This window comes from Stenella coeruleoalba (assembly GCF_951394435.1).
Source record: "Stenella coeruleoalba genome assembly, chromosome: 2".
Classification (NCBI taxonomy): Eukaryota; Metazoa; Chordata; class Mammalia; order Artiodactyla; family Delphinidae; genus Stenella; species Stenella coeruleoalba.
Window position 1 is genome coordinate 22,701,352 of NC_137147.1, and position 25,150 is coordinate 22,726,501.

The 25,150-nt window shown below is 38.0% G+C and overlaps 1 protein-coding gene across 3 annotated transcripts in view; it reads right to left on the minus strand.

Moving 5' to 3' along the window:
• Window positions 1-1,026: 1,026 nt before the first annotated feature.
• Window positions 1,027-25,150, minus strand: part of LOC307182405 (neurexin-3-beta) — a 1,521,800-nt gene continuing 1,497,676 nt past the window's right edge. For 2 of the 3 annotated variants that reach the window (XM_079913629.1, XM_079913627.1), the window contains one exon: window positions 1,027-3,270. In XM_079913629.1, the coding sequence (XP_079769755.1) occupies window positions 2,345-3,270 (926 nt within the window). In that variant the 3' untranslated portion in view covers window positions 1,027-2,344. The remainder of the gene's footprint in view (window positions 3,271-25,150) is intronic. The other variant, XM_079913628.1, reaches the window with a different exon arrangement.

The following is a 25,150-nucleotide window of genomic DNA, read 5'->3' on the forward strand; positions in this document are numbered from 1 at the left end:
GTCTGTTCATAAAACAACAGCAATATGATAGAAGCTCACGTACAGAATGCACATGTTCCCATAAAATTGTCCAAATAGAAACTTACACTAAAAGGAATATAATAAATGTATTTTTACTCAAATAAAAAATGTAAAGAAAGAAAGCAGGAAATCAGTTCACAAGACCTCAAGACTCCAAGAACAGCAATCTTTTACAGACATCGAGATATAATCAACTTCATATAGGTTGGGCCATTTAGGTTATCTAAATCGTGCTTTGATATCTCTTTATAATCCTGTCTTTTTCAATGACAACAAAATAATCCAAAACTCTTAACACATTGAAATATCAGGTAATGAAGAACACCTCTTTCCATACATATTAGTAAAGGCTACCATTGTTTAGATTGCGTTTGCCCCACGTCTTTAAGATACTTTTTCAAAGTCAAATATTCATGCAACTTACAAAAACCAGCAAGAGTAGATTTCTAAATCTAAACAGCTGATTGATTTTCATCTGTACAAAAGAAACTGTATGTATCTGACCCTCCAGAGAACACATTTCATTTTTGTGTGAATATTTGTCTTGCTTTGTCTCTTGCTTTTGGGATAGGTATGGCCACACAACAAGTTTATTGTTTTTCTGTACATCATTTCCTCTTTTCATAAAGAAAGACAACTGGAACATAAACCAAACAAACTGAAATAAACAAATAGAAAGGAAAGAACAGTTCTCAAAGCAGTATGTACACAGGTGGCTAAGGAATTATACCAGCAAAAATGTAATAAAATATGTAAACAAAATCTGAGAAGATTTTTTATTCTCTTTGACACAGTTAACTGTGACAAAATTAAACTCACACTTCACATTTTAAGGTTTACTTTTTTGTCGTTTTGTTATTTTCTTTTAAAACAACATTCTCATTCCACTTCAAGATTTTAACAGTTTTCCTGTTTCAGTCATCCCATCAAACATACCATGATAAATATATCTGTATATATATTTATTTATATATATTATACTATTAAATTCCATTTTTTGTGTGTCACAGCAGCTTTATTCATTTATTATTTTTAGAAAAGATGGGTGAAGGGAGACGTGAGCAAATGGAAGGATAGAGTTATCCATAAATGTCAGGCTGCAAAATTAAATCACTAGGAAAAACATTATCATGTTGGGGGCGGGGAAAGAACTATGAATTCTGCACTCCGTCATGCCATGTTTGGCTTGTGTGACCTTTTGTGGTTCCATCACAAGTTGAACTCACCTATTGTCTGTTTTGATTCTTTAACAGACTTCTTGTATTGTCTTTTCTTTTATATTTGCATGCATTTCGATCAGTCACAGATCCAGCCCACCCCCGTTCCCCTTCCCTAGGAAAGGCTCTGTTTTAGAGGAGAAAGGGGCTTTCTCCTTTACCACAATTTGGCTGGGCTCATGGACAGGAACAATATTGTTAAGTAAAGCCAATAGCTCTGATAAAACCAGCCCTAACCCCATCTGTTCAGGGTTTGGGTGGCAAATTCTGGAATTCGATCCTGAGGAACCAGCTTTTCAAATCAATATTATCATCCATCCCATGATTTTGCTATGTGTTCAGCAAAGCATCGCATAGGAAATAGACAACAGATTCTAGAAACGCCACAACCTGATATGTAGAGTGGACACCATGGTAGCTTTTGAGTTCATATGGCAATAGTCTCTCTTCTGTTTTCTGAGATTTTTTTTTTCTTCTTCTTAACTTATGTCCAGTTAGTCTCAAAAATTAAACAAATACCCAAAAGCCATTTTTTCCCCTCAGATCTTGAAAAGTTACGCACACACTGGCCAGACCCAGATAAGGGTGGGTTTTTTTTTGTTTCTGTTTTTGTTTTTAACTTTTTCTTTTCTTTTTTTTTTTTGTTTTCGTTTTTTACATAATTAAACCAAAAAAAAAAACATTATTACAGTCAAGCTTCACAAACATTATTACAGACTCACTTGGAGTTATGGAACAAGTAAGCCATGAAGTCTTCTACCTTGGATGAAAGGTCCTAAACAGAAGGAAGCTTCCAAGTCCACGAAAGTGGGGGGGAGCCATCTGCTCGCTCCAAAGGGCAGAGTGTGTGCTTTACGACACAGCAGGGCAGAAAGAACTGTCTCCGAGCAGTGGCTGAATCAAAGCAGCCATGGCTGAATCTTATAGGTAGGTACATCTTTGTGTGTGTTCTTTTAAAAATGATTTTCCCCACCATAGTCATGGTATACCCCATCTCATAGTTAGAACAGTTCTGACATCTGTGAAATCTCATTTTCCAAGTATTTATATATTTATATAGAAATAATCCTGTGTTTTAAATTCGCGTAGCGTTAGCGGTGTCGTGTTTACACATAATACTCTTTGTCCTTGTTTTTCTGTTTCTTGTGGCCGCTCTTCGAGCTCTGCTGCTTCTCCTTGAGGAGCGTGCCATTGCTCTGCGCCGAGTTGCTGATGTAGTTCCGCGTCTCGTCCACTTGATAGGACCCCTCGTCCCTGTTCCTGTACTTGTACATGGCATACAGGAGGATCAAGATGCAGAGGGCGGCAGCAGCCACAATGCCGACGACCATCCCTGTTGTACTGCTCGACTCCCGGATCACCTCTGAGGCCCCCGGAACCCGTCTGACTCCCGGCTCCGTGGGGTTTGCTGTGGGCACATTACGGAACATGGGGGAAGTAATTAGTGGGCTCTTCAGTTTGGTGCTGTCTAGCTCATAGGCAGTGGGCAACGGAAGCAAGACTATATCAGGCTGGGGTTTGAGATCACGGTTATTCATTTTGCCAGCTGGCAATTTGGGCACCATCCCAGACGAGGAGGAAGCTGTGAAGCGGATCAGCTCAGGGGACAAAGATGTGGTAGTAGTCCTACTAGTTTCGGAGACTTTGTTAGGTCTAAAGTCCTTGGATTCCCACTTGGGCGCATGTGCTTTGTAGCCACCTTCGAAGATTGAAGTGGAAAGACTCTTATCTGTTACCAAGGAGAAGGTGGTGTAAAAATCTTCATCATCAGTAGGGGGCAGGTTAGAGTCAAAGGTTTCCCCTGAGCCATACCCAGATATCACCAAGCCATCATCATCACAACCATCGCTGCCTTGGTCCGACAAGCAAGGTAACCCCGCCTCAGAGGTCATGGACAGGGAATCTTTGGTGGTCTCAATAATGGTGAGGAGGGGGCGAAAGGTAGGGGGGAGTGTAATGGAAGGTGCACGAGTAGCAATAGGAGGGGTAGCTAAAGGGTCTTCTACAAGAAGAGGGATAACTAATTCACCTCCTGGGATTGAAAAGAAAAAGAAAAACAGAATTAGTATATTTGTAGAAAAACAATTCACAGCCACACTCAATGAATGCATGTATAGTTCATAGGTTACACCTCAGAAATTATAATAAAATGACTTGGATCCACATACGGACCCTCTCTACTTCTAGGCTGATTATTGGGCTATACTTCTAGCCCATTATATGCCTCTTGCCATCAAAACCTGAAATCCTTAGATTGGGGGCTTAGATTTTTTTTTTTTTTGCGGTATGCGGCCCTCTCACTGTTGTGGCCTCTCCCGTTGCGGAGCACAGGCTCCGGACGCGCAGGCTCAGCGGTCATGGCTCACGGGCCCAGCTGCTCCGGGGGGCTTAGATTTTTAAAGATACTCTCAAGTAATTATTTAGATAGAATTCAAATAGGCTTTTTCCAGGATCTGCTTACGGGACAATGACCTTCACCTATACTGTTGCAAATACTGACCATGAAAATTGTGTGTGTGTGTGTGTGTGTGTGTGTGTGTGTGTGTACGTACATGCACATATGCATGTGATTAATCTGTGAGCCATAGCATTTCCTTCTTTTTTTCTTGGGTTTCTACTTATTTGCTCCCATTAGGATGAGAATGACATATTTTCCATGTCACTGAGATCAAGATTAAGGAATATAAAAGAGCTCATCTTTAGTATTTTAAGTTACTACCTTTTATTTCACATTTATCACGTGCAGTCTTCATTTACTATATGCTAAGTAAGGGAAACTTACAGTAGGTTGAAAATGTTCATCTAACAAGCCCATCTTGATTATGCTTTTCCAGAAATTCCCCTGACTATAAAACAACAACCTGTTTTGCATTGGTCTAGTATTATATTTATATATTGCTTTTATGCTATATGTAATATATACTGAGCAGACACTAGATTTTAAGAATACCCAGCCTACATATCCATGACTTACTGGAAACTTACTTTTAGATTCAGAAATGTAGAGATAGCAAAGTAGTTTTTAAAATCAGTGATTCCTTTTTCCAATTTGGATTCCTTTTATTTCTTAGAATGGCAGATATTTCTCGGTTTACCCACAGACCCTAGTTATTGCACTTATAAACATATGAGGACTAGGTCAGGAAAGGAAGTTCAGAATAGTTCACTAAATCATAGTGCCCTGCAAATTATGGTCACCACAAATATTCTGTGGTGGGTGTTACTCACCTAATTGTAGGGCCAAGCTTATTATTCATGTATGTAAGCAAGATAATAAGTCTTCAGTCTCTCCTGTGTTTCTTTACAGTGTTATTTTCAAACAGAGAAAGAATCAAGAAGTCACAGTTCATGTCTCTTCATTAAATTTATTTTAAAAATTATTCCAACTATTGTTTTTAAAAATCCTCTAGCAGGGATGGCATGATATGTCCCTGACCCAGTTCGTCAGACAGTTGAGATGATAATACGATATTAGGGTTGAAGTCTTCTTTCTGACCTGCTGCATCTAAACTGTCCAGGTTTCAGGTGTGCTAAGAAAAAGCCTCCTGAAAAGAAAGCTACTGCACACCTTCAGAGCACCAGAGAAGAACTGCTTGCACCACATCGGAAGCTTTTATTCTCTGCAGAGAGAAACTGAGTTGGGGAGCGTGGCAACGATGTACGTAATGTGTATCTTAAGGAAGGGGAAGGGACAAGAGAGCACAGTACAGTCATCCCCGGCCTACCTGATGATGTTAGCACATGTGGGGAAATAAAACAAGAATCTTTCTGAGACTCTCAAGATGATATTTTAGTCTGTGCTTTAAGCCCCAAGCTTCTCTTCTAGTGCTCAGAGTTTGAAACTATTGAGCAAACCGGTTTTTGCAGATTTGACAAAGCTTCAGACTTGCTTTCCTGGACAAGCATGCCTATTTTTTTTACATTGTGAAGATATGTAATTCATCTATCTTGCAACTTAGTTAATGCATAATTTACATACTTTTGCTAATTTTTATAAATGGGATTTGGAACACAGGTCCCTAAAGGTAAGCCAGTCCTAAAACTAACCCTGAGTTACCTTTTCTTCTTATTCTTCCGGTAGGGAGGCCCTGAGTGTTATATTTAAGATGATATGTGGAAGAAGGCAGTGTCTGAGTAAGAAAAGAGCAGTGAGGAGAGAGGAGTGAAGCCTCACGCAGTCTGTTAAAGGTTCCCTAGGGATCGCTCAGGGATGATTTTACTTCCCTTTAGAGAACAAGACAGGGTTTTTGTACCCATCTCACCTAGAATGGGTGTTCTTTTCTGGAACAAATACCGAGAGTCATTTGCTTTTTAGGGCAAGGATAAAAATCAACCCATTGTTTATTAAGTGGAGAGTAAAGTGGGATAAAGGACAAGGAATGACGGATTTGTTGGGAGGCAAAGTCCTGAAACAAATAATTAAATATAAAGGCAAATGGTTAAGTAGGATGCTAGTGTCCCTTTAAGTGAGATTAATATCACTGTCTTCATGATTACAGAGTGGCATTCATTTGCAATTTTAGTCTACCATCTATGACACCCAACTGGAGTCTTACATTTGCCTTTTTTTTTTTTACCCCCTTGTCTTTTTAATCCCAGCTAAAGCTTCCACTGTGTCTTTGTTGTTAAAACTCTACAAAATCTACAAACTGCTCATTCTGCAGTTGAATCACTTCCACTTTCCTTTGCTATTCGCTTCTCATTCAACACCCTAATGTGAGTATCTCTCTTGGAGCAGGAAAAAAAAAAAAAAAAAAAGTGAAAATCATCCTTTTGATAAGGGAATGAAAAGAGGGTCTTGAAGCTCACTAATTTACAAAGAGCTTCTAAAAGGTTGGTGAGCCTTTAAGTGAAATGGTAAGAGCTTATTTCCAAACTAAAATGATGGGTATGCTGTTGCAGAGTTTAAATAACAGACTCTGTTAAAACTGCTAATCTTCAATTTCTTTGTCATTTTGTTATTAATCCTAGTAGCAGTGATAAAAATGATAAATGATGCCCCTGTCAGGGACATTTGAGCCCAAATCCTGGTAGTATTTAATCAATGAAATCATAGGAACTTTCATAGCTCCCCTCTCCTGGCATCTCAAGGAATTGGAAAAATGTCTTTAATTTAAAAGGGAGTCCACTGGGATGTAGGAGTTGGTATTACAAAGGGGAATTAAAATGAAAGTAGGGGGAAATTTTTGGGTAACTATAAACGTGGAAGATGCCTGGGACAAGTATGTGAGTTGGGGTGTATAGTCCATTTTAATATCAAATTCTATAGTTAAGATTTAAGATGATTCTAGTGTCCTAGGAGGTCCAAGGGCACACATCATTTGAGATAAGGAGGTGAAGGATGTGTTTCTCCCACCATTAGATCCTTACTAGAAATGACTTAGATTGCAGAAGGCTATTTAAGATTTCATGTTTATTTGTATTAATCTAAAGTGAGTTTCCTCAGAAATGTTGGAGCAGCTGATAATTTTTTTTTCACTGCCCGAAGACCGTGAAATCAGTGATCTACCAGATGTCTATGCTTATGAAAGTATTCATAGCAACAAGCTTAAAGTCATAAGGGGTTGCAGGCAGAGTAATACAAAACCTGTAATCCATCACAACTCTAATTTCCTATTCCATCCCCAGAATTCTTCTTTGGTTTGGAATAAGAACTATCCATATTCCTTAAAGTTAGCATTTTAAATCAGGAATATATACCCTTTTTTGACAGGGTTGTGCTTTTCTTTAAACCAGAGAGATCACTAGGGATATAAAAGGTCTATTTTAGCCCTGAAGGCTGCCCTGCTTTTTTGTTTTATGAGTGTATTTATAGATATATAATTCATGTGTCTAGGGCTGATATTCAGCAAAAGGGGCTCTCTGCCATCCAAAAAGACAGTATATTAAAAATTTAATAGAACTCTTCTGAACTGTGAGAATGCTGTAGGTGATGGTGGTGTAGTGGGTCATATGAAAAAGCAAGAAAAGCAGCACAAAGTTTCAATATGGCTCCAACCTTTGCCTCTCTGGAGATATCTGAGTGGAGGAAGTCACAAAAATACGAAAAACAATGACACTGAAGAGTGAGACTCTGGGAGAGGACACCGTGCTCCGATTCCTCGAATTTCTTTTATCTATATTTAGGTTCTTTACCTCATCTCTTATTTGCATTTTTCTCATTCTCTGCTGGGAAACTAACATACAATGGGGAGAAATCATCTTTTTCCCCACAAAATTAGTTATTGAATGATATTCGTTTAGTTATTTGGTGCCACGGAAGTGTGTACTTGCAACATATCAATATCTGGAAGCTTGGAACCATGAAATTGTTCTGCATCCAGCCTCAGAAAAAATAGTCACAGACAGGCACGGCCAGTCCCTGGGGAGAAGACAGCAGAAAAACTCAAGTATCTCAAAGGGGCTTAACTTTTTAAGAGCATTTTAATGAGATGAAAATCTCCAGGTAGGACATTTTCCCCTAGTTTATCTGAAATGGGTTTGAGTCTGAAAGGCTACAGATTCTATTTTTTCAATATACACCCAGGTAAGATGAGCTATAGTCCCTTGATGTCATTATACATTGTAAAAGAAGGAATGTCTAGTGGAGTTTTTCATCTGCCTATTGGTTAAAAGCTTTGCCTCTGAAGTCACTCAGAGGCAGGTTAGCATCACAGTTCTGTGGCTTACTAGCCACGAGTTGGTCAAGTTTATTAAAATCTCTGTACAATGGGAATAATAACACAGCCTATCTCAAGCCACCAATGTGAATAAGAATAATGCAAGTTAATGTTAATTATAATGCATGTTAAGTATTTAGCACAGAAACTGCTACTCCAAAATTCTAGTTTCTAGTATCATTTCTACTAATATTTTGGGCCTATAAACACTGAAATCATTGATGACTTTTTTCTGACCTTTTTTTATGTAGTAGTCGTATGCTGAGGTATAATAATATAGGATCTAGACTGTTAAGGCTATTTTAAATGCAGAGTTTGAAGAATGATTTATAATAAGCCCAAGAGCTTGCATTTAAAATAAATGATAAGCCTTATATCAAATGGACTTATGGGTAGCATCGTCAACACAAATAAAAGCTTTCAATTCAATTAGCTACAATAGTCCATTTAGGAGATTCTTAGTTTTAAACCTAAAATATCATCCAACATGTCAAACAATACAAAATCATATAAACTGAGGCAGATAAAGTGCATTCATTGAAGCTGCTGGGCTGGAAACATATCCCTTATCCACTCTTCAGTCTGACATTTCTTTAACAGTAATACTAATACCTAAAACTAAAGTGAAGCAAGTAATCTCTTTATTTAAAAATTATACAGCACTTCTTGCTGATCTTTTGTTTCCTGAAGTGATAAGGCAACACTGACCAAATACCTTTAAGGTCAAGGAGTGTTCTCACCGTAGAGTCATACAAAATGGCAATACCTACCTGAGATGTTTCCTAAATAAAACTTTAGATGTGAAAATCATCATGTTTCTTGTGGGTAGAATCTTAGGATCCTTTTAAAGCTTACCAGTTTAAATCCTTGAGAGAAATGGCAAATATTAATAGAAATGGAAGAGGAAAAAAAAAAGAGAGAGAGAGATTTGGGTGCCTACTGTGTGCGGGTGTGCTTTCACCAGTAGTTAGTTTTATACTTTGGAAGGCATCATTATCATAGGACAATACTCTAAACTCTGGGGTGCTTTCTCTATTCTCAGTAGAAGTGATTTTGTAGTAGTGATGGTGATAGTGTAATCCTGGATAACCAAACTCTACCATAGTCACTTGAGAGTACCTTATTTCCCCTTTGGTGAAGGAAAATAAAATAAAGGACTGATTTCCCCAAATGCTTTCTAAGGAGTTAAATTAGGATGTATTACCACTGATAACATTTGCAGTTAACTCAACTAACTTTCTTCTGGAGTACAGGCCTCCTGTAGGTTGTATCCAATTTCATATCCCACTGTAGAGCCTACCATTGCTTTCAAGGCTTTAAAAGTTGGTTCAGGCAAAGAGGCCGGCTTCCTTTGGATGGTAAGAACAATTTACCCACACCCTTCTACCAAGAGTAGAATTCACATTGATCATTAGAAGCAATTCAGCACAAAATATAACAGTGAAAATTAAGCAAATAGACACAAATGAAATAAAATGTTTAATGTTGTCTTCAAAATCACATAGTAGAAAAAAAAATCAACTTCAGGTTCAAAGTAAACTAGAGGGAAAGAGAGCAAATAACATCAACAAGGCATTCACAACATAAGGACAGAAAAGAAAAGTAAAAGCAAATAAAAAATAGAGGCTGTTTTAGGAAAAATAAAGAAATCATTTCCATATAGACAAAATAATTTAACTTAAAAAAAGCATATTGTATTAATTTATAGTCAACTTACATCAACAAATTGCCCGCATGTTTTTTGGCATGAAAGAAAAATTTACAAAAGAAAGTTGTGTAAGAATGCTCTTGGACAAATAGAATTGCCACATTCTTGTAACTTGCTTTTTTGTTGTCATTTCTTTAAAAACTTTTGAGCAAAATGTCTAATTTTTCAAATATAATAATTTACAACAGAGGATGATACAGGGAGGCAACAACACATACATCCACACCACATAACATGAAAAGAAAAAAAAATCTGCACTTTAACAAATTTCTTACTTTGAGGGGCTTGGGAGGGCATCAGTTTTGAATCTGAAATTATTCTGATTGCAATGATTTAAAAAAAAAATTTTAAAAACCTGTTTAATTTTATAATTTGCCTTTAAAAAAATCTCGAGCGTTTTGAATGAATTTCTGCATTATTATAGGTTCTCAGATATATATTTAATTTTATTTTTTTTTTGTCTTTTTGACAAGTTTTAGACTTTCTTTAATTGAAGGGGATGGATGACAGCACATAAGTTTGAACAATGCTGAAGAAAGGAGGGGTATGGGAAGGAAAGATGCAGAAAGGGTAGGGTCATATCTATGAGTGTACTACACAAGAGATGAAGATGATGGGAGTAAATGTGTAAGTGAGTCGCCATGTCCATGTAAGGGCGGCACGGAGTGATCTAGCTGCATTAGAGCTTCTGGCTGTAAGGAAGGGATGGGCAATATACAAAAACAAATGAGCCTACACATGCCCATCTACAGAAATAAAGAACAGAACTCTAACACTGACAATCTCACACGCCCTAAGCTGCAACTACTTCAACATGCAATTACTCCAAAAATCATTACAGTTTCATTAAAGATTTTTAAATAATAAAAACAGTTAAACTTTTGTCCCTACTAAAAGTAGCCAAAATACATAAAATAATAATAGTAATACTTATAATAATGATCAAAAGGTTAAAAGCAAAAACAAGGAGACTAGATTTATGCATTCAAGTTGAACAACTTCATCGGCAGGCACACAGCCCCATCTAGAGCTAGGGGAGGGGGTGGAGAGCTTCAAATCGAAAGACAAAGCTGTATAGGGAGCCCACTGGCTGGCTCATTCATGACTTCCTTATATAGAAAGGGTACTTTCTGAATGACATCACCTGTCTTCCCCATGCCACCCATGGTGCAAGTGATTCTAGTGAGACTGGGTTTATTAGAAAGATGTGGATGTGGGGATTCTGCAGCTGAAGTTGTTCCACATTTAAAGAGGGAGTGGGGAAAAGTTGCAGAAAACAATTCATAACTTTTTTTTGTCATAGTTTTGGATAAAACCAAATCTAAAGATAAAGATCTAGCAATTAAAAAGAAACACACTGATATATATACAGATAGATATATATAATACAAAAAGCACTTAATTCCCAAACAAGAAGGGAGCAAAGAACGAAAAATAATTTAAAGAAAAGAGTATTTCATACACTTTCAGAGATGAACAACCAGATGCACACGCTGAGGAGGCACAGACAGAGCAGTCAGGGGACACTTTTTTTTGTTGTTTTGTATTTTCTGACTTATTGATTCCCCTTTTGCTGGCAGCCAACATTAAAAACAAATTTTGCATTTTCTTTAAAAAGAAATTTTGCATTTTCTTTAAAAATGTTTTTTTTTTTTTGGTTTTGCTTCTCAAAAACAAATAAAAAGGGCGTGCAGTCTGGATGTACGTCATAAGTAGACATTTGAGAGAGAAGAAAGAGGCTCAGACTGACAAATGGGTAATTGTCTATTATCCTTTAACTGCAGGAATGTTAACCAAGTTAATACATGCTTAAAGTAAGTTGCATTTAGGGAAAATAGGAAAACAGACCAGCAAGTTAGGGTTGGGAAGAGGTCAGCAAGACAAAACCAATTTGAGAGTAGGAGAATGGTACTGGATTTAGTTTCATGCCTTTCCAGTAGGGGCAAAGGTCATCCCAAGGCCTTTTGCCAATTACATTCTTATAAGCATGTGCATGTATATGTGTACGTGTGTTGGGGCTTGAAGTGGAGCCTGTAGTGGCAGGAATTGAGGTAAAAATACACATGAGTTCACGGGTTCTGCTCTAGGAAACTTAGCCCATATTCATTCATAGCCTCAGAAGGTAAATTTTGTAAGACATAGAGGGGTTATAATTAATACTGCTCCATACACATGTTCTTGGGCTTGGCCAAATTGACAGGGTACATGGGTGACAACTGTGGTAATTAAATGTACCTGATAAATGGACAGCTTTTTTTAGGTAATAGAGGCAAAACCCCCTCCACTCCTCCACTCTCAAGAGCATAGTGGCATAGCATCAGTAAACTAACTACAGGATAGTCAGGAAATGAGTGCGGCTTATTTGAAGGACATTGGGGGAAACGGCCAGTCTTTTAGAGACCATTTGGGAAACAAAATGCTCAATTAAACCTTGAGAAAAGGAAAAAAGAGACAAACTGTGTTTGTGTGTGTGAAGATACTGTGGAAGGGACATGGGGAAGGAGGCTTTAGAAGTGTCCTCAGCCTCTACTGGAAGAGATCACAAGAAGTACATGAAATATTTTATCCCCGTGAGAACATTAGTGTTCAACCAAGGACTGGGAAACCCAGGTAGGCGAACCACAAAGGTAAGACACTTGAGAGCCCCTGGTTCTGAGCCAATTCCAACCACTTCTAAGAAACTTTGGAGCTGACTTTGACAAACAGAATAAATTGTGAGGATGAGTCAGACTTTTGTCCCTTATGGGATGCCCCTTTTATTATTTTGTTTTAAAATAATTATAGTAATGTGTCCCCATGGGTCAGTCCGTACCAAGATTTTTAGTCTCTGGTTTTATAATGTTAATCATTATTCTAGGAACTTCACAAAGGGCAGCTGGGAGGTTTTAGGAGGAGGAAAAAAATCCCAACAATACAGGAAAAGAAAAACCCTTGTTGCCATTTAGTTAATTTTTTTGAATAATTATACTTTTAACATTGAATTTTATTGTATGAGGAGACCCTATCAATGTACAGATTGCCTCACACGGCATCAAATTACTTCTGTAGGACACAGTGAGTTTTAATAACATTCACATGGGCTATTTTTTGTTTCATAGGCATTTTTTTAAAGTAGGAACCATAAGTGGTCTAAGTGTGACACTTATAAAGAATAAGATATGTCTCGTGTCTACATAACTCCTGGAAAATAAGAGGTGTTTTGAGGAAGATACATCAGCAATTTGAGTCTCCTAAGGTTTCTGCTGAGTAATTTACCTATATCAAAATTGCCTGTCTTAAAACTCATACAAGTAGGACACCACTTACTTGCTGGAAATCACTGGCTAAACAAGTGAACATACCAAAATTTATGGTTGTCACTTTGCAAATAAAATATGTATTTTTTAAATCCATGGAAGCCACAGTTTCAAATGAAGCGAACACAACACTATATCAGTGCCTACACATTTTTATAAGTCGACCATCAGTTAATATACACAAAGCTCATTTGATTTCTAATATAAGATAGAAAATAATATTGCCAGTAGCTCATAATCAGGTCACAACTTCATTTTCATCTTTCATTACATATCTACACTAGGTTTTTATTACCAATAACTGCACGGTTCTGTATCTATGCCTCTACTGAGTGTTAAGAATGCTTTGGGGTTGTATTTGCCATTGAGAACAAATAATACAATAATTTGACTTGAAACAGCATATTTTGATGGGACCATTTTTATCCCACCATGTCCAAATAACCCTGTCTAAATGCAAAATCAGACTATTAAGAACATCAAATGCAATAAGATGGAATTACTCAGAATGCATCTTGGAAAGTGCACTCGTTTCAAAGAAATATGTTTCTAAACTGCTTGGGGTTGTGCCTGAGAAGCTGGAAGAATACTCAAGGAACTCAAGGTGCAAACCCACCTCTCTGGGAGAGTGAGCCCGGCTTGATAAGGACATTGTCTTCAGTGTGCACAGGTGAGGTTCAAGAGGAAGGTCCAAATGAATTATTTTGCATAACATTAAATATTTTAAATTTGTCATTGAAAGTACTGGAAAGAGGAAGGAAGAGGCAACCTTCTTGGGAATCAGAGTACAACACCAGGGAAAGACTTAAAAAATTGTAATCAGGGAAGGCTAAAAAGGAGTCTGGAGAACAAATACTTAATGAGAATTTTCACGATTTTTGCATCAGGTATATGAGATTAATCTCTTCATCATCTGTCCCTCCTATGAAATACACAAAATCCTTTCCATTGATTGATATGTTATGCGTCTGTGGGATGAAGGGAGGGATTCTTCTGAGAGAATCAATGGCTCAGTTCTGAATCATGGTTTGGCTTAGAAAGAAACCAGAGACACTATGCCTGGATGTCAAATCCTAGTAACGTGAGGATGGCTGTCACTTGTGTTACAAAATGAGCCCTGAGTTTACCCTGACTTCTCACAACCTCTTCCTCAGATATGCGTGATGCTCAGAGAAAGAGTGAAGACTGCTTCAAACATGGTATTTGTCTCTAAATAAAAAATTTAACATTTTCTTTTTAATGCTGAACAAAAATGTCCCAAGTAAGTTCTTGTAATATCTGTTCCCAAACATTTTACAAACCTAATTACAGTAAATAGGGAGAAAGAGAAAAACTAAACCTCCAAGATGGAAAAGAGTACAGAACACCATCAAGCCCAATACTTAGAACTGTATTTCTGTATCAGTGATCTGCTTGCCCAATTGAGAGGAACTTTTCATACTTAAGAAGATTCATAAGAATGGATAAAACATTACAAAAGGTAGTATTGCATTTTCAAACCTGGTAGAATAGAATGTTTACACACGGAAGGACCTTACATTAATGACTTCTTTCCCTATGTATTTACGAAGCCCTTAACTTGTATCTGTAATTCTGTCCCCAAATCTCCATTCCTTTTTGTGAACCTACTGCGTCCTGTACAGATTATTACTGGCTCCAACACTCCACTGCACTTAATTTGTTTTCTTCTCAGTTTCAGCTACACTCAGAACTTTAGGAAAGAATAGCGTCTTTTTATCTTTATTTTTCCTACCAACCAGAATACTAATAATCACTCAAACATTTATTGAATGAACTAATGAATGAATAAATTAATTAATATCATTAATTGCTTTTTTTTTAACCCCACACTAGCTTAGAGCTTCCATAAAAGCATTAAAATCTTACATCACCAAAGTGGCTCACCTTGTACCTGAAATCTAGTACATGGGATAGAAACTTCAGAGTCTGGAGACCTAAGTTCCAGTCTTGGTTGTACCACCTACTATGCTAGCTTGTTAGGACATTGAAAAAGTCAGTTCATCTCCCTGAGCTTGTCTTTTCATGTGTAATATGGTGATTATAATGGCTGGTCAATTAACCTACCTCAAAGGGTAAGTTTACACAACTGAGATTTTGAATCTGAAAGTGTTTATAAATTATAAAGAGCTCTTCAAATGTTTGTTACTATTTTCTTCAAAGCTGACCACAGCATCAGCTATGAGAGTTTCATATTCAGAGAAGGCTGACTCTCAGACAACTGAGATCAGGATGCTTGGAGCACCTGCTTCAGCACCAAACAAATAATAACCTCAGTCAAAAACCCTAACCCAAGTAGCCACTATTACTACCTCTCTTTAACCCCTGTTCCTACCCCTCCAATAGTGCTAAGTTCTTAAAGCTTGATTAGTTCATCTTTTTGTGGTGAATGTTTGTTATATATGTATGTAATTTTACAGTTACTTTGTTTCACTCTTCTGTGGGTTGGAGTTAAGCTCTGAAGAGGTCATATTGAGATATGTTTTCATAGGAGCCCATCCTCTCAAACCACATGACTTGAGACAAGTCACTCACTCCTCACCCCAACCCCTGGAGTCTCAGTTTGCTCATTTATAAAATCAGGACGACTCATCCTTCCAGCTCACCTATGTATGTAAATTTAAGTAAAATTACTTTGGAAACTATGAAATATCCAATTCAAATGCAAGAAGATGTTATTCGCTATATTCTATGAGTTCAGCATTACTTGGTGCTACTGAAGAGACCAAAGAGGATGGTGACAAGGGTGGAACTCTCATCAAATTCCCTTGGAAAACATATCCCAACAGGCATGAGAACTGTGGGGTAAGATGAGGATATGAGGGAATGGAGGGTCGAGGTAGTATTTTAGCTCTTTTCTGCCAAAAGAGTTAATACTGGTTAAGATGCACAAAAGGGAAAATTCCATTAAAAATTTTCCGGGAATTAATATTCTTATTTTCATTTGTTTTAATGGTAATCAAGTAGTAGTATAAGGAAGTCTTTCTTCACTCAGGATATTATAAACTCCTTGATGCACAAGCTGAATCTTTATAATTATCTTGTGTTTTTTAATCCATCTAATACAGAGCAGGGACACCACAGGTCTTCAGTACATATTTGTTGAATTGAACTACAAAAATAGAGCAGCTTGCAGCACTTGGATCTCTGCTTTGTGAAGTGGGTGGGATTCAAAAAAGTTATCCTTGTTGGCACTAATTTATTTAATCAAGAGTTATCTTCCTCGAATATCTTCATGAAGTAAAACAAAGAGAAAGAGCAGTGTAAATAGAGCTTAAAGCCACGAACTTAGAAACTGTTCTCCTTTTCTTAACCTTGCTTCTCTGTGGATTTTTAGGACCAATAAATGCATATGGCTCATTATTTGCAAACTATTAGGTCCTTATAATTCTATTAAAGTCCAAGATAGTAGGTAATATAAAAGATTTATTTTATCCATATAAATATGACCTGTGTGCCAGTCAGAAATGAAAGCTCTGTCTGAAATACTTTCTTCCTTTAGCTTGAATAGCCCAAGATTTTTCCAACTTTCCTCTTCCTGTTCTGACCCTTTATCTCTCCATTTCATGGCTGGTCCCAGGTATGGCCCTAGGCTGGGTGATCCTATCCTGCCCCTTGGCTGTAAAGACCTGCCATCTATATGACTATGATTTGCAGTTCAAACCTCCTCTCAGATTCCAATTTCCCATACCCAACTGTCTACTCAACATTTCTACTTCAGTATCTAAGGGGCACCTTAAATTCAAAATGGCTAAAAGAGAACTTTGGACTTTGCTCTCCTCCTAAACTTGTACCTCTCCTAGGTTTCCCATCTTTTGGGTCTGACCCAGGTGTACAAGCCCCTAATTAGTCATGATATTTGAGCCCCTGCCCCAACTCAACTCCACATATCCAGCGTACCAGGAAGTTCTGTGTACTCTACTTTGGAAACAAATTCCTCACGTTGACTTTCTCCCACTGCCATCACCCAAGTCCTAAAGTAAGCCACCATGATTCCTTGCCTGGACTCTGCAATAGCCTCCCAATCGATCTCCCCACCTCCACTTCTGGCTCCCTAAAATCCATTCTCCATAATGAAGTCAAAGTGATCTTTAAAAAGTACACTATATAAAACAGATCAAGTCACTGTCTTGCTTCAGATCCTCAAAGGTAGAATTCTCCAAACCCAAATTCTGTACCGTGACCCACTGTGAAAGTCCCCTGTGATCTGCTAGCTGCCTACCACTCCCATCTCATCTCCTACAGCTGCCCCTGACCCACGATGTCTCAGACTTTGGCCATATTCTCTAGCTTCCCTTCCAAGAACACTCCTTTTCTTATTCTTTGCCTGGCTTGTTCCTTCTGACGGTTCAGGTCTCTCCTCCAATTTTACTCCTCAGAGAGGTCCTCCGTGACTTCCATAGTACACAACCTGCTCGCTAACCGATCGTCCCCTCATGATTCTCTGTGTAGTATTTACTAGCTGTTTCATGCCCATTTATTTATGGAATATAAGCTCCATGAGAGCAGAGACTTTGTCTCATTCTCCACTGTACTTGAAGCAGTGCTGGACACTTGGTAAGAGCTCAGGAAGTCACTGTTTAGTGAAGGAACAATGCCTCTAATAGCCTGAAAACACCTCACAAAGGGAGGCCAGTCTACTTTTCTCTCTTGCAGACCTCCGTAGCTCCAAGCACGGTGCTATTCCCACGTGAGGTGTTGAGTAAATGGCTTGTAAACTAACTGTTGAAGCATTGCATCCTCTATTCTGTTTTACTTTCTTTTACTCTTCTCTAAACCAGATGGGATTTCCCTGAATTCTAGCTAGCAGTTCCAATGCAAATTGGACCTTCTCACCCACAGCTGGCTTAAAAAGTCTTCCGAAAAAAACACATCACTATCTAACTCATTCTCCCTCTCATAAACTGGTGCTGGGATGTTTATTAAAAACTCAGGCTTTCCTTTGCAGTTGTGAAAGCTAAAGATAAAATAAACAGAAGAGTCAGGCCTACAGCTGCCAGACTTTGATGCATGTCTTCAGGCAATAGGAAGGAATGGACCAAACAAATTATCAGTGGGAGGACTGGTGATCAGGGTAGTGAAAATGTACTTGGTTATGTTTGCCTGTTGTGGCCCTACAGCCACTGACAGCAGAACCCAGCAGTAGTGGGACCTTTTTCCTGAATTCATACCATGACATGTTATGAATGTATTTTTAGAGTAATAAATTATTCAAGAAGGTTTATTTTGCTTCTGTTTTCCACAAAAGCTCATCTGTCATTATGACCAGAATTCTGATCATTTTATTTGTGCTGGTGTTATTTTGGCGGTAGCAGCTGGGCATTCTACCTGTTGCCTCCTCTCTGCAGGGCCCTTAAGTTCTCTACGCTGTCCACGAGAAATAGCTGAACTTGACGACATGTTACAATAAAATTCACCATATCTTGAAAACACTCTCTTTTCCCCTAAGATCCATCTTCATTGTAAGGAATGTACAGTGTTCATAAATCAGTAACACCAAGGCATTTTTATACTCAGTGGAAATTAGTACTATGCGAACAATATGAAAAGCTCGCTCAAGACTCATGCATTTGACATCAAGATGATGTACCATGATTGCATGGCTTTGACTGTGTCTGACCTGAGCCTCAAGCAGCTGAGTTACCAGAGAAAAGAATACCACAGAGATGCCTGCATGTGCAAGACACATATCATGAGATTTATTTTTAATTTTTGTAAGCGGAACTACTGTAGATTAGAGAGAAGCTATGATAAATTCCCTAGTCATTCCAAAAACTCAATGCACATGAGCCTCTAGATTAGTAAAGATACATGCTTAGAGACAAATGCATATGATCAAATGGTTGACGCAGTGATCCCCCCAAATATGAGAAAAGAGAAAGAAAATATAAATTATAATTTTATGGTTAAAACACTAAATTAACCAGAAGCCTACTTCTAGAGGGACATGTTCTTAAGAGTTACTGAGAACCTATTCTCTGCCAGATGTTGTATTAAGCACCTTAAATATTTAATTTCACTTAATCATTTCAATTACATCTTACATTATCAGCAAACTTGGGCTGAAAGAAGTTAATTTGCTCAAAGTATACATCTAGGAAGTTGAATAGCCATGACTAAACTCAATCCTATATATTTTACATTAAACCACAATGCCACTGCAAACCAGGATGTTTTTAACTATTCAGTTCTCAGTGAGTATGGGAAATTATAAACAAGCTAATCTTTAGGCACAACAACAATTTCCACAGGAGATCCCAGGATCTCCACAGATTTATTTCAAACTCTTATGCCCTTGAAATCATTATTGCACAATGAGATATTCAGAGGCTCTGAGGGTTTTTTTGGTACAATCTCAGGTCATTTAAGCCAGACCTACTAAATCAGTCTCTGCTGGGGTTAGTGGAGATGGGATGACAGGCAGTGTCTGAATATTTGCTTTTTTTTAAGTTCTCTAAAATCACGTTGAGCTCATAATCAAAAGACCTGGACTAAATCCAGGCTGTGATCCACTCTCTAGGACCTTGAATTAAGCCATAACTTCTCTTGTTAGTAAGATGGAGATAAACTTCACTGGATGTTGAATTAATAGAAGGAGATGCTAGCTATATCAGCACTTTATAAAATGCACATATATACATACACACACATATACATACTTTCAGAAATGTTATAAGAATAATAATTCTCTTACTGGCACATTGAAAGCTACTTAATAATTACTAATACATTAATTTTAGGAGCACACAATAAATGTTTTTGGATATTCCACCTAGTCTAAATGTAAGGTGGTGGATGCTTCAGCTATCTATGAAGTACCTATCAAAATAGTCTAAATGATTTGATTCCTTTGCTATTTTCCTGAGTTATCAAATTACAAATGCTCTCTGAATATCTCTGTCTCATACTGTTTCCTTTCATACTATATCCTAATCCATCATTGACTCCATGCAAAAATTTTTTAAAAGCACTATAAACCAACAGTTGGAGAATCTCATCACATTGTCCTTTTTTCATACCCTATTATTTTTATTCTGCATTGTAACCCCAAACTGGTAGGCTCCACTAATTATTCTAAAGTGCTAAGAAAAATGGCTTTCTCTGTACTCATCAAACAGGCACAGATGCTACTCTGAGTCTCAGGTCGGACAGAAGACACAAGAATTAGCTTCCAACTGTGTCCTTTCAGAACCATGGAGTCTACCGTGTCTGCTAGAGTGACATGGTGTTAGGATGAGGACAAGACACTAGCCTGGCTTCAGATTAGGGTCACAAAATGAGGAAGAGTTAGAGCCAGCTTTGAAAACAGAAGTGCCAACAGTCATCTGGTCACTTTTAATATCTCCTTGGCCAGACCACATCATCTTTTTTCAGCGTGGTCTCCAACATTATTTCTCCACGGTGATAATAAACAGATCCTGATATATTCCCTATGTTGTTTCAGATGAATATGTTACTTGATCTTTAAGTTTTCACACTACATATGATGACCATATGAGGTATCTATTAAAAAAGAAAAGATTTGAGAAACATTAAAGGTTTTATCTTTAGCAATGGTGCCATGTTTAATTAAGAACGTCAGAATGGTGAAACCCAGAAACCCACTTACCATCTCTATCTTTATGCAGAAGTTTAATGTGCTCACATGCAGTGACTCCATTAGAATATTTGCTCATTATTTCTGTTTCATAGTACTAATCTACAGTAATGTTTCCCCCAATGCTATTAGCCAAAAGGTCATATTTGTTTTTTCAAATGGATGGATACTACTGAAAGCTGAAACTTAAAATTCATAAAGTGCTAAGTATTATCTCTTCAAAATCATGTAACCTAGGGCTAGGCTTTTGGGGTCTCTCTTACTTGAAAACTGTTACATTTTTTATTACATATTATTTAGTTATTCAGTACAAAATATACTAGTCCTCCTGTAAACAACTCACTAGGAAAATCCTTATTATCTTGGACACCAGGTAGAATTTTTTGATAGTGACAGGTCATCCCTACTCTCTCTTTTTTTAAGGAACAGATAGGCGAAGCCCCTAAGCAAATCCAGGGCTGGAGCAGTATCATGAAAACTTAGACAAATCATTTTGTTCTTACCATATCAGTTTCATCTTTGGTTTTGTTTTGGCTCAACACAAATTCTCCTTGCAGATGAGGGTATCTTGTTTCCTTGAAAATATTATTCAGCCAGAAACAAGAGAACATACTGTTATGGTACCTGTACCTATCTGTCTCCTTGAATGTCGGGCTCCTTCACTTTTTAGCTCCAGGGGATGCAGTTCCTATTGTAGTTCATGTAAAGAGTATCCCCTCGAGTTGAGCAATTCAAGGCCTGCCCAGCCTATGCAATAACCCCATGCAAGTTACCCCTGTGCTTATGAACGGCATTTGTAACTACTCTGAATAAGCCCTATTCTCCCTTTCAGTTCTGTTGAAGCCAGCCAGTATTTGGATAGGACGGTAGCACACAGTGGACAATTGTCCTTGGTCACTGCTACTTAAAGTTGTGAGCAGTGTTGACCAGATAGGTAAGGACAGTGAGAGAAGAGGTACAGGAATGTGGCCATAGCACATAATAAGGACCCAATAAATAATTATTGAAAAATAAAAAGTGATTTCCCTGTGGCCCTGGCTAATGGGCACAAATCGAGACAGAAAGATACAGCATCTTGAGTGTCTGTGCATTTTAGCTTCTAGAGAGCCTTCGTATTTGAAGAGATCTGTTTAACCTACAGTCCTTAAGACTTATTTCTTTAGACAGAAAGAATCTAAAAGCAAGGACTCAACTACCTAGAAGTCTCTGGAGAATAACTCTCTCTGATACTTTTACAGAAAGTAACACAAAAAGAACAATTAATGGTAAAAAGAATAACTTTGTAAAGTAGTGGCATTCACCATGTGTGGTCCAAAGAAAGCCTTGAAGGAGAAAAGGATGGTAGTATCTATTCAATGTTTCCAGAGAAACCAGAGAGAGAAATAAAATCGAATGCTGTTGTGTCTTTTCCCACAGGTTATACATCCTGCTAATAAGCAAAACTTCCAGAAAGTAAGCTCTCCTGGCTCTCCTAGAAAACACATGACGTTAGGAAGCAGAGCGTGGAGGCAACCTTACTTAGTGGTTATGTAACCTCAAGTAAGTGACTTTAATTTTCCGAGCCCCATTTTATTGCCTGTAAATGTAAGGGTTAGACAGGGTGATCTTTTGAAAGAACCAGTGACTTAAGGAAGGTAAGTGCTATTGCAAATGAAGCTCAAAAATTTTCCAAAGCCAATAATATCATTTCTCAAATATTTTAAACTGACTATATTTAGTTTACCTAACTCTATGTCTTTACATAATGGAAGCATATGTTTTATGTTGCCTTTTCCCTTAAGAATCAAAAGTCGATTACCTAGCCACTTCACAACACTCCTTCCTTAGTGGGTCCTAGAAAGGCGTAATCATTTCTGTGTTTCTTGCAGTGAGATGCCAAATCCTAGGACAGGGTACTAAGAGTATTATTTTGGATACATGGGATGTTGAGCAGAGAAAGAAGGGAATCTAGTAATCCAAGGATGAAGGTTTGAAAGTTGATTTCCCACTGTAGAGACTAGCCATTGGCAGAGTTCTATATGGAAATCAGGCATCAACAGGTCAATAGCCCAAAGAGGCAGCATAGGAGTTAGTGCGTCAGGGATTTTTTTCTTTTAGGTGATACATAAACAATGATAAATGTTCAATCTAACAACTCCAGCTTTTAGACGAAAGTGTTGGGTATGGCTGACTTTTATGGCTCCAGAAAGCTCTAGGCCTCTATCTTTTGTACTGTGCTAGTGTTCAGATGTATGATGTTCTCTGGAGCTCTCAATCCAAGGTCTTCTGAGACTGCATCACAATAATTACCCATCTGTATTCTAAAGCTACAAGCAGCTCTTTCTCTGTTGGACAGCTTGTATTGTAATGGTGGCCAAACAAAAGAAAGCTACATAGCTTTTGAAAGCATAGTTAGAAAGCATCACAGGTCACTTTGTGTCACGTGGGCTAGTTTTATCTGTTGTCTGGAATAGTGGATGGAACTTACTCACAAACCAGGATGACACTAAAAGTGTAACATTTCCTAGCCAAAGAAGGGCTCTTGGTTTTAACAACCTTTAAGTGTATCAGATGTCAGTTGGCAAGAGTTTCTATGAGAGCCACTCAAGTATGACCCTGTGGTCTTAAACTTGGAACTGGATGCTGAAGGAAAGCCAACTGGGAAGGCAGAGTGGGAATGCATGAGCTTGGAAAACAATAGCTACACATCGCACTTAGCATCTTTGTCATTTGCCAGTGGGCTCCTTCCAGTGCACAGAACCACTTTAGTCCAAATTCTTTGAACTATTAGTAGCATCCAACTGAACTTTACTGAGAAGAGTAACTTTTTTCTCTGTATAACATTAGAAGGAAATCTCACTGGAAAGGACTCTACCTCAATGATGCAGAGTTGTAGCAACTTGAAAATCAATTGCAAAGGACTGAGTTCTGATTGAAATTTACTATGTTGTTTTAAATAACCATTTACAGCTAGGCTATTCCATGCATGCCAGGATTTAAACTGCATCCTCCTAACAGTGGCTAAGTCTGATAGGGTGATGTTCCCCTGCTGTCACTGTCAAATTTCTTATGTAACTATTATGATCATCAACCAGAAAACCCATGGGCTCTGTGCAGGGATGTGGTTTAGTGTCGAAATCTTAACTGCCTGTGCTTACACCGAATCCCAAACCACTTTGCTTATGAAGAAAAATATGAACCCCGGGGCCATGGCCACATTCCAATTTGAATAATTATGTTGGTTGCCACAAATTTCTTCCATTCAATCCCTCAACTGTGTCATCTGGGACGTAGCTATTCAATTCATCCTACACACCACATTTCCAGCCCCTTGAAGAAAAGCTCTGCCAAAAAGGAGCTCCCCATGAGCAAAAGTGGCCACAAATCCTAGAACAGAAGCCTAAAGAATGTGCGAGGAGATATCAAAACTGAAATCTTCAGATGCTGAATTTTTTTCAAAGTTTAAAAAAACTATTCTGAGAGTAATATTAACATTTATTCTTACATGTCATTAAAAGGTATTATGGTGCCGAAGAAGATATTTTAAAATGGCCCAGTTCTGCAGTTTCACAAAGCCCAATGAGTGGCAACTGCATAGGACAGGTTCGGAGGAGGGATCTGGTTACCTATTTTGTTATGGCCATGGAACCCAAAAGAATATTCTTGCTTTTGAAAGGGACCCTACAAGGTAGTCTCAGTGTTTGGGGGAAGTTACCATGATTCTGTTTGTCCTCTGAAGAAATTAGGGTGTGAAAAGTGAAATGTCTCCAAGGATGGTAAGGGCTATCTGAACCTGCAAGTCCTGGTCAAGTATGGCTGGGAATGAATGCAAACTTTTCTGAGTTTGATTTTAATTTTGTCATTTTCAGTTACTTAGTTTTAACTTAGAATACCACCTTTGGTAAAATAGTTAACTGGCCCCTTTTGTGTCACACTGAGTGTCATAGTCTTTACCGGAACATAAAGGAGTATGGACACATGGCTATGTTTTGAGCACTGCATAATGTTTTCAGCAGTGACATTTTCATGTAGAATGTTGTGTCTTTAGCTGTGAAGCTGAGCAGCAAATAATATACAGTTAAATGGTTGGTTCAAGAAAGGGAAGGGTTAAAAGGGCTGGGTCCTCCCAGAGAATCAGAGGAGGCATCTTGTTGTACATACTCTGTGCTCATTTTACGGCTATAAGAGCGGTACTCGGAAACCCCTTATCAGATGAGAAAGGTGGCAGAGATAGAAATAAGAAAATAAAGAGAATGGGCTCTGGGTAAAAATGTCAGCATTTGTAATGGGGTTTGCTTTTCCAGTGGTACTTAAAATCTCAGTAGTAGTAAGAAATGTTGGATTTCTGTGTTTTCTTTGTTATGTTTCTTAAGGGCTAAGAGCATCTGTTATTATTATTGGTGGGTGTGGGACAAGTCTGTTTATTTAACTACCAATTCTCTGGATTTCTAGTCTGTCTATATAGTTGTTCTTACACAGTGGTACTTCTATAACAGAAAACCTGAGAATCTGTACATACCACAAGGCGTACAACATTCTTTCATGTAGATTTTCTTGGGAGGGTAGCCAAAGCTGTTTTCCTCTTCCTGTCTACATACAAGATCTTGTTACTTGGCAGATATATGTTAGAATAGTTGTTCCAGATTGCAAAGAGC